The sequence below is a fragment of the Orcinus orca genome, chromosome 5, assembly GCF_937001465.1.
Source record: "Orcinus orca chromosome 5, mOrcOrc1.1, whole genome shotgun sequence".
NCBI lineage: Eukaryota > Metazoa > Chordata > Mammalia > Artiodactyla > Delphinidae > Orcinus > Orcinus orca.
In genome coordinates, this window is record NC_064563.1 from 34,805,126 (window position 1) to 34,823,857 (window position 18,732).

Consider the following 18,732-nt stretch of genomic DNA (forward strand, 5'->3'; position numbering starts at 1 on the left):
GATAAATGAGGACTAGTACTGCCATTTTATCTTTTGTTTTCTCTATATCTTTTGTTTGCTCTAGATCTCCATTGTTTCTGCCTGACATCTTAGTTGGTGGTTTACTAGTTTCCTCCTAGTTTCATGTCTCTGCTCTAGACTTACATCTTGTGGTTACCATCAGGTTTGTATAAGACATCTCATAGATAAAACAGTCCTTTTTCCGCTGATAGGATCTTATCTTCATTTGCCATTATATGGGTTCTGTTCTTTTCCTCTTCCCCTTTTACATTTTTGTCATCTCAAATTATCCCTTTTTATATTGTGAGTTCATTACCAAACTGCAATAGCTATAATTATTTTTACTGCTTTTTCCCCTTTAACCTTTATAATTAACAACCTATTCTGATGTAAAGTTGCAATTTTCTGATTCTATTTATCACCTTACACAAAGTTTTGCGTACTTTTGCCTCTTTGTTTCAGGTAGGAGAGCTCCTTCCAACATTTCTTGTAAGGCAGGTCTACTGGTAATGAACTCCCTCAGCTTTTGTCTGGGGAAGTCTTTATTTCTACTTTGTATCTCAAGGATAAGTTTGTTGGAAGGATTCTTGGCAGAGGTTTTGTCTTATAATATTTTGAGCAGGCTATTCCATCCTCTCCTGGCCTATACAGTTTCTGCTGAGAAATCTGCTGATAGCTTAATAGGGGTTCCTTTGTAGGCTACTGTCTTTTTTCCTCCAGATGCCTTTAAAATTCTTTATCATTGAATTTTGACAATTTTAACATAATGTGTCCTGGAGAACACCTTTTAGCAGAGATAATTAAACGTCCTCTTAGCTTTATGGACTTGTATATCCAGTTCCTTCCCCGGCTTTGTGAAATTCTCAGCTATTATTTCTTTAAATAAACTCTCTGCTCTCTTCTCCCTCTCTTCTTCCTCTGGGATAACCAGAGGATAATGAAGTTGGATAGTTCTCATAAAATTTTATTTTTAAAAAAATCTTAGTTCTCTTGCCACTCCTACTTGAATCATTTCTAGATCTTTATATTCAAGCTCACTAATTCTCTCTTCCATATGGACTGCTCTATTTCCAGTGCTTTCTAATGCATTCTTCATCTCATTTATTGACATCTTCAGCTCCAGAACTTCTGTTTGGTTCTCTTTTAGACTTTTAATATCTTTGGTAAAGTATTTCTTCTGTTCATTAATTTTATTCCTGAGCTCACTGAACTGCCCTCCTGAGTTCTCTTGTAGCTTGTTTAGTTTCTTCATAACAGCTATTTTGAATTCTCTATCAGTTAGATTACAATCTTCCATGACTTAAGTTTGGCTGCTGGAGAACTGTCACTTTCTTTTCGTTACACTGTGTACTGTGGTTTTACATGGTACTTGACAAACTGTTCCTCTACCAGTGCATTTGAAGTAGCAAATACCTTTCTTATGTAGGTAAAGCTTTTTTTTTCTCCTTGATTCTTACAGTTCAACAAGTTGGAAAATAGAGGCCTTTCTTTTCTTTTTCTTGCTATAGCACAGGTTTTTGGCTTTTCTTACCTGAGCTGCCTCTGACTATATTTGAGAATTGGCACTTTCCACCCTCTACTACCTCTGCCAGATGTGTCACTGGTACCCTCACTGTCACTGCTTGAGCAGTGGGGGGGGTGTGGGGAAAAGTGAAGGAGACAGAGTCACGGACACCTTCGCCACATCTGGGGTTGTCGGGTTTGCATGCAGCACTGCCATGAGCCAGGGGATTGGGGTCACAGGCCCCACCACCACTGCTGCTGCGGGTCACTGTGGCCAAAGGAGCTACTGCAGCCAGGAGGCTGGAGCCATGTGTGCTGTCTTCCCTGTTGCTATAGGGTTCTCTGGGGCTTCAGGCTCAGCCACTGTGGCCAGAGGCTAAGATTGTAGACATTCTTCCACTGTTCCCCCAGTTCTACCTCCTCCATGTGTTCCAGTCCACCCACCTTCAGAAGTAGACTTGTGGATCTCTCCAGCATTCTAGTGTGTTGGGCAGAGGAAACTTTGTTGAGTTTTGGATGTTTTACTAGTTGTAGAATGAAGGGGAGAGACAAAGAAGGTGTCTCACACCTCATGATGCTGACATCACTCCTAATCCAATTTTAAAGGTAATAAAACTGAAGCCTAGTTTTACTGGCTGAGACTAAAATGTTTTTCATTCTTACAAGGTTGCAAACTCTCCTTGATGAAATGTGCTAGATGGCAACCTTGTTTAAAAGGAGAGACTCCATCCTGTCCTTCCTCAACTGTGTATCTGATATGACATATTGTCGATCTGATGAACTTAACTTGGTAAATTGAAATGATTTACAATTAAAAATAAAACACTGAATCAAAGAATAAATGATAACAATCACTCCTTTGTCACTCCTTAGAACAGCCTGGTAAGGGAGACTAATGAAAATGCTGGAGTATAAATAAATTTTAAGATTTAAAATCCTTAATTTATAGTTCATTAGCAATCATCTCTCATCCTCAGTAATAACAATTGTAGATAACTGTATTAATTCTTAGTAGCAATCCCAGAAAAATCTCAGCTATTATTACCAGAAAACATGATAGTACCTTGCTTATTGCAAGCGATTAAGAATGACGGTGTGTTCTTCAGACCAATACTGTCAAGGAGGACTTGATACAGAAACTCTGCCACATCTTTCACCTCTCGCTGGAAGGCTGCACTATCCACAACAAACACAATAGCCCTGGAGGGGGAAAAAAAGAAAAACTGCCATGTGAGCACGCAATAGTGCAGCATTATATTGAAAAATGATACCCTTAATTTTGCCCAATTCAATCCTAATGATTAAAACAAAACAAACTCACATACAGGTGTCTGCACAAGTAATGATACAACACAAATACTTAACAAAGGACTACTTAGTGCTACCATGTATCAATGACTGTATCTAAAAAGACAACAGAAAATGATGCCTCCCCTCAAGTCCAGCAAATTGTCATATACAAAACCATGTGATAAAACACTAGGACAGACCTTGTACCTGCTATAATAGAAACAAAGAGGAAGATAATTTACATGAAACCAGGTCAGGAACACTTAAAGGAGGATGTAATAGCTGAGTGAATTTTAGCCAGACAAAATACTACTGTGGCAAAGACTGTCTGGAAAGTAGTATGTGCAGGGCACAAAGTGGTGGAACAACATGCTTTGGAGAACTCAAGGTAAGCTAATACACAGGTAGGTGGGGAAATGAAGGAAAACCAGGTCAGACGGCAAAGGGGTGCAACACACTGACCTAAAGAGTTTATGCTTTTCTGTCTTACAAAGAATATTAGTGCCTAAATGACAAATACAACTAAGAGGATAATCAAACTAGAAGCAGAGTGACCAGGTAGGGCCCAACCTAAGGCAGCAACAGTGAGAATCCTCATGTGCCAGAAATAAAGAGATAGCTAAGCTAAAGCAAAGCAGTCCAGGAAAACAGCACATAATAGGCTTTAGGAACAAGGGTTTGAAAGCCCAGGAGATGTGCAACAGCCAACATGGAGTTGGAAAGCTGGAACTGAACACTCTGTGCAAAGCCTAGTACTTAAAAGCAGTCTAACAGACAACAGTGTGGGAAATAATCCAAGAAGAATTGAATCACCAGGCCTCCTGTGCCACACACAGAAACAGGGTATGAACTTACACTATCTCATGGTGTAAGATCCCCAAGCAGGAAGAGATATAAAAATTGGGCCAGACTCAATGAACTCCTATGGCCCCCAACAGAAGGAAATATGAACCCCTTCTGGAGAGAGGCTTTCATAACCTAAAGCAATTTAAAAAAACAAAACAAAACAGCAACCACAACATCAACAGCAAAACCTAACCCCCTTGAACAGGGTATCTGGATCAAAATTACAAAGCACAGTAAATAAACCATTATGAGGGAGAACCACAAAGGCAGATTAATCAGCACTCAAAACTAAAAATAATAAAGCAATCAGTAAAATATTTTAAATTATTTAAAAGAATACTAGACACCATAATAAAAGAATAAAGATAGTACTAAAAAAAAAAGGCTGATTTTGAAAGATATGTTTTTACAAGTAAAGAACAAAATTAGTAACAACCCAATGGAAAAGTTAAGCAGAGAATACTACAGCTGAAAAGGATATAATAAACCACAAAATAAAGAAGAAAATATCAACTATACGTAAGGTAAAAAGACTTGGAAGATACGACAGAGAAGAGACAAGAAGAGCAGAAATGATAAGGTTCAATGATGTTAATAAGAGTTCCAGGAGGTGAAAGTGAGAATTTGGAAATAGAACTACCTAAAAAGATATTGTTGAGCATTTTCCAGAACTGAAGATACAAATCTTTCAACTGAAATAGCACACTTGAATCCCAACCATGATAAAGCTAAATCACCCCTAAACAGAAGGATAATCTACCCCTGAATACAGGATTAAAAAAACATAAGATTCTGTATCATGAAATGACAATTAGATTGAGCACTGCTTTCCCATCTACAACAACAGATATCTGAAGTCAGGAGTAATGCCTTCAATGTGAAAACAGAAATAACTGCCACCCAGGATTTTATACTCGGCTAAAATAGTTATTCAAAAATGAAGGCCAATGAAAAAAGTTTCAAATGAACAAAAGATGAGAAACTTTTATCTCTTATTCACCATTTCTGGAAACATATCCAAAAGATATACGTGAAAGAAAACTGAATCAAAAGGAAAGAGTAAGAGGCAAGAAGCGATAGAGAAAAAAGAAATCCATAAACATCCTGGTAATTCTAGGTGATCACTGAATGATGGAGAAAAATATTAGTAACTGTTGGGTGTTAAAAAAGAAGAAAGAGACATAAAATGAAAGGAAGATGTGAGGAAGATCAAAGTAAGGTATTTTAAGTTCCAGTGAAAGAAAACCAATATTATTGATTTTAAACTTAAGTAATCAAAGTTTAAAAAAAAAAGTAGAGGGTAACAATGAAAAATGAAAAAATAGCATACTTTCAAACCAGCAGAGGGGGAAAAATGATATTAGGGAAACTTGATTAACCAAAAAAGGTAGGATTAAAAAACTAGAAGCCTCAGATCAATATACTATAAGTTGACCCTTGAACAATGTGGGGATTAGAGGCCTGACCCTCCAGTCAAAAATCTGCGTGTAACTTCACGGTCAGCCCTCTGTATCTGAGGTTTGGCATTGCCGGATTCAACCAACCACAGATTGTGCAGTACATATTAAGTGAAAAAATTCCTCCTATAAGCGGACCCACACAGTTCAAATCCATGCTGTTCAAGGGTCCACTGTAGTAAATGTCTTTTGAATTTGCATTTATTGTGATTATGATTTGAGTTCATTTGTATCTTACATACTTCGAACGTTTTAGCTACCCAAAATACTTGGATCAAAGAGTAATTACACTGTGAACTGTAAAAAATTTATAATTGAAAATGGAAAAAAAATTTTAATTAGAAATTAAAACCCAATTATAGCAAAATTTGCCAGTTCTAGATTTGTATCAATTGTTTGAGGAATAAAAAAAAAAAAAAAATCACACAACTCCCAGTTTCCAGTCCAGCATGAAAGAAGCTGGAAGTCACCACTGCATTCTAACAAGTAAAAAGCTAACCAGACTGAAAACTCAACAGCACTTAGATTCATCAGAGAAGTGAGGTTATACAGCAAATCACTCCCCGCCAAATTGGAGAGAACAACACATATATACAGAAAAATACAACTTACTGAGGAATCAGTTGAGAATCAAGTATGAAGCTCACAGTCCAGAGACACAGGTTCACTAAGACTGAGACCTAATCACAGGACACTTCCCTTCCCCTCACACTTCACCACGTTACTAAGGGCAGTTCTTACCCAGTATATTGTGTCTGGCTATCAAGAAAAAATTACAAGACATACTAAAAAGTAAAAAAGAGTTTGAAGAGAAGGGGCAAGCAACAGAACTAGACTCAGATATGGAAGAGATGTTGGAATGATTAGACCAAGAATGTAAAACAACTGTGACTGTGGTGCTAAGGGCTCTAAAAGATAAAGTAGACAACATGCAAAAACAGATGGGCAATGTAAGGAGAGAGATGGAAGTTCTAAGAAATAACTAAAAAGAAAGCTACAGATCAAAAATAACCTAACAGAAATGGAGAAAGCCTTTGATGGAATTATTAGTAGACTAGACATGACTGAAGGAAAGAATCTCTGGCTTGAGATATCTCAATAGAAGCCTCCAAAACTGAAAAGCAAAGAGAACAAAGACTTAAAAAAACATAACAGAATATCTGAGAACTGCAGGACAACTACAAAAGTTGTAACATATATGTAATGGGAATTCCAGAAGGAGAGGAAAGAGAGGAAAGAACAGAAGAAATATTTAAACAATAATGACCGAAAATTTCCCCAAATTAATGTCAGACACCAAAGCACAGATTCACAGAAACCACAAGAAGCTCAGAAAACACCAAGCAGGATTAATGCTAAAAGAACTATACCTAGCCATTATCATTTTTAAACTACAGAAAATCAAAGATAAAGAAAAAAATCCCACAATAAGCCAGAAGGAAAAAGACCTTACTTATAGAGGAGCAATGTAAGAATTATATCCAACTTCTCAGACATCATGCACGCAAGAAGAGAGTCAAGTGAAATATTTAAGGTGTTGAGAGAAGAATCCCCAAAACCTAGAATTCTATACCGTGTGGAGTTTACAGCATTGAATGCATTTATTAGAAAAGAAGAAAGACCTAAAATCAATCATCTAAGCTTCCACCTTAGGAAGCTAGAAAAATCAGAGTAATTTAAATCTACAGTAAACTCAAGAAATAATGAAAGAGCAGAAATCAACGAAATAGAAAATAGGAAATCAATGGAGAACATCAACAAAACCAAAAACTGGTTCTATGAAAAGATCAATAAAATTTATAAACTTCTAGCCAGTCTAACTAAGAAAAAGAGAAGACACAAATTACAAATATCAGAAATGAAAGGGGATATCACTACAGATTCATGGACATTAAAAGGACAATCAAGGGATACTATAAATAACTCTATGCCCCAAAATGTAATAACCTAGATGAAATGGTCCAACTCCTTGAAAGACGCAATCTGCCAAAACTAACATAAGAAACGGACAATCTGAATAGCCCTGTATCTATTAAAGAAACTGAATCAATAATTAAACCTTCCAAAACTGAGAGCACTAAGCACAGGTGGGATCACTGGTGAATTCTATCAAATGTTTAAGGACATTTATACAATGTTATATGCCACAAATATTCAATTTAAAAAAATTTAAGGAAGAAAATATACAAGTTCTCTATAATTTCTTTCAAAAAATAGAAACAGAGGGAAGATTTTCTTACTCATTCTATGAGGCCAGCATTGCTTTAAACACAAACCAAGACATTACAAGAAAACTACAGATAAATATCTCATGAACACAGATGTAAAAATCCTCATGAAAATATTGGCAAATCAAATCCAACAACGTATGAGAAGAATTATACACCATGATTGGTTCTGGACCCAATTCCAATGTGGGGGATGTGGGTTCCCCCACCACCAAGCAATGCTCCTGACACCAGCTGGGTGCCCTACAATTCAACTCAATTCTGATGCTATCTACTTGGAGATAACATCAGACCTCGCAGGTTAAGGGCTCAGTGCCACAAGACTGCCCTCCACTTCAGATGCCAATTACAAGCCCAGATTGTTACCCGTGCTTCTGACCAACAGGCTACAGACTCGAAGGTCTCACAACTCCTTCCTTCGGTTTGATTAATTTGGTAGCAGGGACCTCAGACACCAGTCAGAAGTCCAGGTTGTTAACTGTACTTCTGACTGACTGGCTATAAATCAGAGGTTCCCATGACCCCTCCTTCTTGGATTCAATTAATTTGTGAGAGCAGCTCAACTCAGGAAACTCATTTAACTCACTAAATTATCAGTTTATTGCAAAAGATATTAAAGGATATGAATCAACAGCCAGATGAAGGGATACATATGGTGAGATCCTGAACAAAGGAGCCTCTGTCCCCACGGAGTTTGGGCCCTGCAGGGTGGCATGTGGAAGCATTCTGGTTCCCCAACCTAGAAGCCCTATGAACCTCATCCTTTTGGGGTTTTATGGAGGCATAATTATATAGGCGTGATTGACTGAACAACTGACTGCTGGTGATTGATTCAACCTCCAGCCTCTCTCCTCTCCCTTCCCTGGATGGGAATGAAAAGTTCCAACTCTCTAATCATATGGTTGGTTCTTCCGGCACCCAGCCCCCATCCTTAGGTGCTTTCCAAAACTCACCCCAAAAACATAACAAAAGACACATTTATCACTCTCATCACTTAGGAAATTCTAAGGGTTTTATGAGCTCGGTGCCAGAAACAGGGATGAAGACCAAATATGCATTTCTCATTATAAATCACAAAATCACAACCACCAAGTGGTATGAAAGGCTGGTTCAACGTTCAATCATCAATTAACATAATTATTTCATTGATATATAAACTAAAAAAGAAAAATCATACAATCGTATCAACAGATCCAAAAAAGCATTTGACAAAATCAAACAACCATTCATGATAAAACCTCCTAGTAAACTAAGAATAGAGGGGAACTTCAACTTGATAAAGAATATCTACAAAAATCAAATGGTTAACATCATACTTAATGGTGAAAAAAATCAAAGATTTCCTGCTAAGACCAGGAACACAGCAAGGATGTCCCATCTCACCATTGCTTTTGCAATATCGTACTGTAATTTCAAGCTAATGCATTAGGACAACAACAGGAAATAAAAGATATAGACTAGGAAGGAAGAAATAAAAATGTCTGTATTCGCACATGAAATGACTGTAGATGATCTGAAAAAATCAACCAAAAACTCAGGAACTAATAAGCGATTATAGCAGAGTTGCAGGATACAAGGTTGATACACAAGTGAATTGCTTACCCAAATATCAGGAATGAACAAATGGAATTTGATATTAAAAACACAATACCATTTACATTAGCATCCCACAATATGAAACTTAGGTACAAATCATATGAGATCTATATGAGGAAAACTATGAAACTCTGATCAACAAAACTGAAGTAGAACTAGAAAAATGGAGAGATATTCCACGTTCATAGATAGGAAGACTAAATAGAGTCAAGATGTCAGTTCTTCCCAACTTGATTTATAGACTCAATGCAATCCCAATAAAAATCTTGGCAACTTATTTGTGGATACTGACAAACTGATTCTGAAGTTTATACAGAGAGGCAAAAGACCCAGAATAGTCAACACAATACTGAAGAAGAATAAAGTTGGAGAACTGATGTTACCAACTTACTATGAAACTATAATAACAAAGACAGCATGGTATTGGTGAGAGAATAGATCAATAGAACAGAGTCCGGAAAGAGACCCTCATATATACAGTCAAGTGATCTCTGATGGAGGAGCAAAGGCAACAAATGAAGCAAAGATAGTCTTTTCAACAAATAGTGCTGAAACAGCTAGACATCCACATGCAAAAAAATGAATCTAGATATACAGAACTTACACCTTCCACAAAAATTTACTTAAAATGGATCATACAGGGGCTTCCCTGGTGGCGCAGTGGTTGAGAGTCCGCCTGCCGATGCAGGGGACACGGGTTCGTGCCCCGGTCCAGGAAGATCCCACATGCCGCGGAGCAGCTGCGCCCATGAGCCATGGCCACTGAGCCTGCGTGTCCGGAGCCTGTTGCTCCGCAACGGGAGAGGCCACAACAGTGAGAGGCCCACGTACCGCAAAAAAAAAAAAAAAGGATCACACACCTAAACGTAAACCAAAACTACAAAACTCCTAGGAGATAACACTGGAGGAAACCTAGATGATCTTGGGTTTGACAATGACTTTTTATATACAATACAATCCATGGTAAACTGGACTTCAGTAAAGATAAAAATTTCTGCTCTACAAAAATCAACATCAAGAGAATGAGAAAACAAGCCACAGACTGGGAGAAAATATCTGCAAAAGATATATCTGATAAGGACCGTTACCCAAAATATATAAAAGAACTCTTGAAACTCAACAGTAAGAAAACAAACAACTTAATTAAAAAATGGGTCAAAGATCTTTACAGACACCTCACCAAACAAGATTTAAATAACTTATAAATAGCAAATATAAAAAGATGCTCCACATCATATGTCATCAGGGAAATGCAAATTAAAACAACAATTAGATACCACTACATACCCATTAGAATGGCAAAACCCAGAACACTGACAACACTAAATGCTGGTCAGGATGCAGAGTGACTGGAACTCTTTCATCGCTGGTGGGAATGCAAAATGGTACAGCCACTTTGGAAGAGAGTTTGGCAATTTCTCACAAAACTAAACATACTCTTACTATATGATTCTGCTATTGTGCTCCTTGATATTTACCCCAAAACTTATGTGTACACAAATACCAGCTTAATTCAGAACTGCCAAAATTTGGAGGCAACCGAGATGTCCTTCAACAGGTAAATGGATAAATAAACTGTGGTACATCTAGACAATAGCATATTATTCAGCACTACAAAGAAATAAGCTATCAAACAGTGAAAACACATGGAAGAAACTTAAATGCATATTACTAAGTGAAAGAAGCCAACATGAAAAGGCTACATACTGTGTGTTTCCAACTATATGAAATTGTGAAAAAGGCAAAACTATGGAGACAATAAAAAGATGAGTGGTTGTGAGGGGTTAGGGGAGAGAAAGATGAACTGGCAGCGCAGAGAACTTTTAGGGCAGTGAAACTACTCTCTAAGATACTATAATGGTGACTACATATCATTGTACATTTCTTCAGATTCCTAGAATGTACAACAGCAAGAGTGAATCTTAATGTAACATACAGACTGAGCGATTATTATGTGTCAATTTATGTACATCAGTTCCAACAAATGAACCACTGGGGTGAAGGATGCTGATAATAGGGGAGGTTAGACATGTGTAGGGGTAGGGTTATATGGGAAATCTCTGTACCTTCTATTCAATTTTGCTGTGAACCTAAAACTCTCTAAAAATAGTCTTTTTTTTTTTTTGCAGTACGCGGGCCTCTCACTGTTGTGGCCTCTCCCGTTGCGGAGCACAGGCTCCGGACGCGCAGGCTCAGCAGCCATGGCTCACGGGCCTAGCCGCTCCACAGCACGTGGGATCTTCCCGGACCGGGGCACAAACCCATGTCCCCTGCATCGGCAGGCGGACTCTCAACCACTGCACCACCAGGGAAGCCCTTTTTTTTTTTTTTTTTTTTAAATCAGGCAACAGTCTCAACTATGACAGATTGCTCATCACCACCACCTTGTGGGCCAAGAAGCAACAACAAAATACAAAACAAGATACCTTCAAAAATAAGGAAAGAAACAACTACCTCATTCCATCAACCCAGATTCCATCAATTAAAACACATATTATTTCAGGTTCAACTAAGAAAGAAAATACTGCCAATTAAACTATGACACCATTAACTATAAATGGCGTTCCAATTTCATAGATGTCAAAATGTGTCTTAAAATAAATGAAATGTGGTATTTTGATTTTCCTCAAGCTCCTACCAGTGTTAGAGACTACACAAGAATAAAGCATCTTAAGCTGAAGCACAAGAAATTTAGGAAATAAGAGTCAGTAATACTAGGACAATACTAAAAGAAATATGAAAATATTCTTCTGTACTTTTCAGGCGTCAGTTTTAGATAATTTATGGATAGAAATAAATAATGTTGGATTTTAATATCTTCTCAGATGCCACCTAGCTTTAAAATTCTTTTTTCAGATTTTAAGAGTTCTACACATTACTAAATTTGTCCTCAGAGTAAATGAAAAATTTACTGACATCATAATAAGGGTAAACATTTTCTGAACACTCTGAGAAATATTTTCAAATATTATCTCATATAATCCAAGTGAAGGTGGACTTGCAACCCAGAAATGCTGACCCCAGGGTCCATGCTCTTTCCACTCCAGGACACCAGGATGCCTCCAGAATACCATGAGAGCAAACAACATAGCTGGCCTTGATATAAAGATTTCAGACAAGCCCTTCCCACTTCCTACTTACCTGGCTGAAGCCTTAAACCGCTCTAAGAACTGAAGTCTCAAGCTCTCATGGCCAGGGAGGTCAATCAAGGTCAGGCTAGTGCCCTAAGGATGCCAGCAATATTATTAATGTTTCAGTCCGGATTCACATTTACAACATAAATCTTTCATATCAGATCGCAGGTATCAGAATGGTACCCAATTAATGAATCAGAAAAGGTCACTGTAACTGATTAATGAATCAAACAAATGTTCACAGAGCATCCTCTATTTACAAATCATGGAGTGAAGGCTCTGGAGATTTAACAATGGACAAAAACATGGTCCTGCCCTAACAGAGTTTATAATATAATCAGAAAGGTCAACACAATCTAAAATTACATGTAAATGTAAAATTACAACTTTGATCAATGTTCTGAGGGTACATGAGAAACCTGACCCTGTATGGGGAAGTCAGGAAAGTCCACCTGAGGCTGGGAAAAATACCAGTATGAATAAAAGCAAAAACATGTGAAAAACAGTAATAAATATTCACAAACTAAATAATATAAGAACCTACATTTTATCATATAACATGTTACCACTGCAGGGATCCCCAACCTTTATAAAAACAAAACATTCTTTTATATTTCTACTGCAATCTAATTTTAAAATATATGTCCACTAGACACACCATTTATTTGTTCCAACTCTGTCAATATTTTTTGTCAATTCTTGATCCAGGTGACAATCACTGAACAGGGCGGGGTTGTGCCACTACGGAACAGACTGATTAAGTGCCCACTTACATGCTATTCATGCCAGGCCTTCATTCTTGAGCTCAGGTTCAATGCAGATGTGGCAATGCTCAATCCTAAGACTCTCGGGTATAGCCCTGGTACATTTATCAGACCCACGGGTCATTTCTCATATGTTCTGCCTTCTCCACAGCCAGCCTCAACCACTGTTCAGCAGGAGGGAGTCAGCATTATGCACAGATTTGACATAATTACAGCTGGATACACTGTGACCTGTCACTTAGTCTGTTTAATCTTTTATAGGTAATACATGAAGTATATTAGCCTTTTTTCTATTTTTATACTGGTAGTGTAGGGACCTCAGGTTGGGACCCCCATCACATTTCATAATCAGCACCACAACACATACTATAAACAATCCATAAGGTACAGTACTAAATACATTACTATTTTGAGAGACTAAATCTAAAACACAAAGAGGGTGGGAAAAGAAGTAAAAAAGGGAGGGATGTTTTACATATTCAATAGAAACATGCAAGTCTTATTTGTAATGTTAAGTTTTCTGATAGCTATATTAAAAAAGTAAAAAGAAACAGGTAAAATTTTAAAAATATGTATTACATAACCCAGTATATCTAAATTAGCTTTATAACATATAAAAAAAATTCAAGAAATTGATATTTATTCTTTTTTCCATCCCAAGTCTTCAAGATCTGATGTATATTTTATACTTATAGCAGCCCTCAATTTGGACTGGTCATATTTCAGGTGCTCAAAAGTCACACACGATCAGTGGCTACTCTGTTGGAAAGTACAGGTCTAAAGCATACCCTGGAATACCCCACTTAAAATATCTAGTACAAGTGCCCCAAGAATTAAAGATCTCCCAAATCTGAAATTTCAAAATCTGAATCCTTGGGAGTTTAAAAAGGTCTGAGTCAGAAACAGTGCCATTATTGAAAAAAGAAAAAAAATACCTCTAAGACATTTAAAAGGATGTCTCTTTATCTTTGCTTACAATGTTTAATACTGGAGGTACCAGAAAAGGGCAGGGCGGGGGTGGGGAGGACCCAAGGAGAGGGAGAAAAAGTCTCTAAAATCACCATTCTAATTCATCCATCTATACATCTAATGCCTCCAATCAGTCATCCACCCACCTTCCTTCCACTCACTCACTAAATACCTATTAAGCATTATAATTGGCTTGGCAGTCACTATCTACATTCTGGGGCCATACAGGTACATAAAAAGTCCTTCTCACGATTCCTTATTGGTGTTTTTTAAATATACTCATGTATACTCCATAAGATATCCACTGCAACACTGTTTGTAAAAGCAAGATTGTAACAACCAAAAAACTAAATGTCTGTTAATAGGGCTCTTATTAAATAAAAACTCAACATTAGTTGACAGGAGTAAAAGCTTTCTGATTATACTGTCTTCACATTCAACTGTGATCATGTACTACTTTTCCATGTGTACCTGTAAGATTTTTCTGTCATGTCTCAAAAGTAAAGGCTTTAAGAAAGGAAAAAAAAAATTGTATGGTATAGCCACGTAATGGAATACTATGCAGGTCATAAATCAACCTGGTAGTACTATGTATGCAAATGAGGAAGAAAAAATGAAAACAAATCCAAGCTGTATCAGTTATATTGTTAAATTAAAAACAAAAACAAACGGGAGGGGGTAGAACACAGTGTTAAAAAAGAAAAAAGTAAAGATATACAGATATGTTTGTATAGCATAGACCATCTGGAAGACTATACAGGAAAATGGTAAGTTACTACCTCCAAAGAGAAGACTTGTAAGAAGGGATAGGAAAGGTAAAATTACTTTTCACCAAATATCCTTTCTAACCTTTTGAATTTTTGTCCCATATACATGTACTAAAGAAAAAGGCTTAATGCTCACTCTTAAGATCTCATGGTAAAGTTGGAATTAAGACATAGAAACAAAAATTAATAAATAATCAGTGTGCATAAGGTACAACAAAGCAGGGGAGGGCATGATTAAGTCCACTGCTTGGATGGTCAAAAGAAGAATTTGTCACATGCACAATATTTATCCATAAAAATAAGCTATGAACGTACCTATGCCCTCAGACTAATTTATCCCAGAAATGTCTTTTCCTGACACACCGAAGTAAAGTAAAACTGTCAGACTCCCCACATTCTAGGAACCTCTTACCCTGTTATTGTTGACTCTGTAGGCAGCAGAGCTGTCAGTGATGGAAGTCTGAGTGTCTCTGTAAAGGCCTGTTAACAACTGTAAAACAAAACAAAACACAACATGGGGGAGATCAGAGTAAACATATAAATAGCAAACCTAAAGAAAGTAACTTTGCTCTAACTCTCCTAGGTGTAAGGTCAAATAAACGAATGTTACTTGCAATACCTGAAAAGGACCATATTAGTTTTTTTTTCTTTCTTCCTTTGCTTGTACAAAAATCTTATTAATTGCAAACTTCATTCCCCTCTCCTTAACGAGAGGAGGGGGATAACTATTATTTTTAAACTATTATTTTCAAATAATAGTTTCAAACGGTTAGTGGCCAAATTTACTGACCTTCCATCAACATTTACAATCATCAAAGTGGAAGGGAAATAATTTATACTCTCAAAAAGAAGAGTAATCAGAAAAAAACCTCCGCTACTCTCTGTAGCAAAAACCAAACATTTAAAAATACTACATAGGGCTTCCCTGGTGGTGCAGTGGTTGAGAGTCCGCCTGTCGATGCAGGGGACACGAGTTCGTGCCCCGGTCCGGGAAGATCCCACATGCCGCGGAGCGGCTGGGCCCGTGAGCCATGGCTGCTGAGCCTGCGCGTCCGGAGCCTGTGCTCCGCAACAGTGAGAGGCCCGCGTACCGCAAAAAATAAATAAATAAATAAATAAAAATACTACATGGACTCAAAATAAATATTAGTGAAAAGAAGCCTAAGTAGCCAATAGGCAGAAGAAGAATCACCCTTTAAAAAGGTTTCTTTGACAAAGTCTCAGAAGAATTATACACTGTATACAGATTACTGCCCTCTATCTCTTCAGCTGGTCTGGCATCCTTAGCCATGACATGAAAGTAGGTAGTATATAAAACCCTTAAATGGGATAAGGGTTAAATGTCAGTATCTGGCAAGTACAAGAGAATAGAAATGGTCAAATTCCAGTTTAAGAGCTTTTCAAGAGTCTTTTCATCCTACCAAGTGATTCAAGAATTAACTCCCCAATTTGTCAGCACAGCTTCTTTTCCAAAGTATACCTCACAGGACTAATGGGGTGCCCTCAAATTTCCTATCAAGTTTAAGAGAGGTGTAAATCAAAGCATTTACTCTGACAAAAAGCAATGTTTTCCCGGAGTCACAAAGGCCAACAAGAAGAACAGCTCTTTGACTGCTCCTTCTGCTCCGGATGAACTTCCAGAACACTGCGGAATAGAGAAAAACAACCAAAATTATGCCTTGATTATCAACAATATGCATGTATGGTTGGGCTGTGGGAAATTAAGTCTACCACAGAACACTTCATTCACCTGGAACTTACCTCCATTGTTATTACCACCATTATAATCATTATTGTTTTAGGGACTCCGCTGAGTGCCTGCCACTAACAACTGTCAATTTTTCTGCATCTGCAGCCCCTACACTGACGGTGTACTCTTCAAGCGCAATCTTGCTCATTAGTTTTGTATCCCCAGCGCCCAGTTCGCAAACATAGGATGCTCAAACTTGGAGCGACGACCATTGGAGTCTTCGTATCAAGAGCAATGAAAGGGAGAGAACCGCGCGCTCACGCCGAACAGGGGCTAGTAACGCTGCGCTGCTCCTGCTGCTTCAGGCAGGAGGGCAAGTTGGTATAAGGGGTGAGTCCCCCTCTCTAGACGCCCCCCCGGTGCCATGTCCGTTCCGCGTCCGCGGTCTGCACAAGCCCAGTCCAAGCTCGGATCCCCGCCAGCCCTGCACCCGCCATATCTACCGGCCGCCTCTTTACCCAGCGTCAGCAGCACCGCGACGAGCGCCACCACGACTGACAACAGCGTCGGGTCCCTCTGCCACAGTTCCTGCCGCAAGGAGTCCAGGTAGAGCTGGAAGGCGCCTCCGACACTACCGCCGTTCCCCATCCGCCGGGAGTCCGCGGAAGCCATGGCTGAGATCTGGCTACCCGGCACCGCAAAAGCAACGTGGCCCTCGGCTCTGCGCAGGCGTCCGAAGCGGAGCATCACGGGAGTGGTAGTTCCTAAGTTATATTTCCTCCTTCGGAGGCCGGGATCCCGAAGGTCCTGATGGTAGTTGTAGTTCTCTTGGACACTGCGCTTCCGCCGAAAAGGCTGAGCTGCCAGACACAAGTATGAGTTACACGCTCATCCTTTAAGATATGAGTCAGATGTCGCCGCTCTCTTCATGGTTGTTGACAAAATGATGGATGAATAAGATAAATGGCTCAAGAAATCTCTGCTGAAGATTTCTAGTCGCTCCCTTCGTGAGGTGAGGTGTCTTGTGAAGAACTCAAGCATTACACAAATATTTCATCGGAAAATCACGTGGCAGGAGGTGTGACTGAAGATGTAAGGTGCGGTATGGGAATGCAGAAAGGGGCGCCCAGTCCACATGGGTTCAGAGAAAAGCTCCCGGAGGAAAACGACAGGAACTGAGCCATGAAGGATGAGTTATCCTCTGCAGGTGAAACAGGAGAAAGGGTGCTCTGTGCAGAAGAAAAGAGCAATTCAGTGTCCCTACACTGCAGGTATCTGCAACTGAGATACCTACGTTAAGGGAAGCAGCCAGGAAAGTCAATGGGACGGGCAGAGCCTGTTGAAAACTGTCACTCCTGCCCTAAGGGGGCAGCCACCACTCTGCCAGGCAGGTATGTGGGAGCAAGGTGGCCAGTTCTTCAGTTTTTCAAGAGAAGCCAGAAAGAAAGGTTTTTAAGTGAAATTTTCCACTTTTTAAATTTCAGCAAGTAATGAAAACTTGTAGCCCAAATAAAACACCTCATAGGGTCAGAAGTAGCCGGCCTAGGGGCTGCCAGTTTGCAGTCTCTGTCACTAAGCAGGTGTCATTTCAGCAGAAGTGGCAGGAGATGAAGCAGGAAATGTTGGCAAAAACCAGACATGAAGGGACCGTGTGCTGAGGAACCTAGACTTTATCTAGAGTGCAGTAAGAAGTTTCAGTTGAGAGTGAAATAGATGACTGGCAGATCAATGGAGAACTATGGTGTGAGAGAGAAAAGACTGGAGGCAGGGAGACCAGCTGGGGCTGTTGCAGTGTTTTGGCAAATGATGCACAGGGTCTGAACCAGGGAAATGTGGAAAGTGGAAAGGAGGGCACAGACATGAGAGATATTTAGAAGGAAAATATATAGGATTTAGTGATTAATTGGATAAGCTGAGTTAAGGAGAAGGAGAGCTATCAAGACTGCATCTGAAGCACTTGGTGTGTGTTGCTGGGAAGATCAAAGTGCTTAACGCGAATCAGAGAACTCAGTTGAAGGGTCTTTGGAGCTGGGGACATAGCCAGGATGAAAACTGCCTCTCTTTTGTGTATATGGAGTTCCCGGTGCCTCTGGGAAGTCTGAAATCGTATATCAAGCAGGTGATACAGTAAACAAATGTGAAGTCAGCAATAGGTGCTAGATTTTCATTTGGAAGTCATATGTAAACAAGCGGTCATTAAATTGTGGAGAGCACGAGGAATGAGGAGGAGAGGGAACCCCACAAAGAAGCCTGAGAAGGGAGGGTCAGCGACACAGGAGTAAAACGTGTCCTGGAATTGGCTAGCAGCATCTCTGCAGCAGAGGTTGAAGGCTTGAGTGAAAAGTGAGCTCAGGGGGAACAGCGGGGAGGGGCGGGGGGAGACAAGGTAATGAGGATAATTGCTCACATTAATGAGTGGTTGCTAGAGCCAGGCATTGTTCTAGATACTTTAAATTTATTAATTTGTTTAATCCTCACAATGACCCAT

At 39.1% G+C, this 18,732-nt stretch overlaps 1 protein-coding gene across 1 annotated transcript in view; it reads right to left on the bottom strand.

The window, feature by feature from the left end:
- SRPRB (SRP receptor subunit beta) overlaps positions 1 to 16,972 on the bottom strand; it is a 37,314-nt gene extending 20,342 nt beyond the window's left edge. Inside the window, exons 1-5 of the mRNA XM_004278923.4 lie at positions 16,763 to 16,972; positions 16,105 to 16,199; positions 14,967 to 15,044; positions 12,062 to 12,144; positions 2,567 to 2,703 (exon numbers count right to left, since the gene is read on the bottom strand). Of these exons, the coding sequence (XP_004278971.1) occupies positions 2,567 to 2,703; positions 12,062 to 12,144; positions 14,967 to 15,044; positions 16,105 to 16,199; positions 16,763 to 16,916 (547 nt within the window). The 5' untranslated portion in view covers positions 16,917 to 16,972. The remainder of the gene's footprint in view (positions 1 to 2,566; positions 2,704 to 12,061; positions 12,145 to 14,966; positions 15,045 to 16,104; positions 16,200 to 16,762) is intronic.
- Positions 16,973 to 18,732: the final 1,760 nt, after the last annotated feature.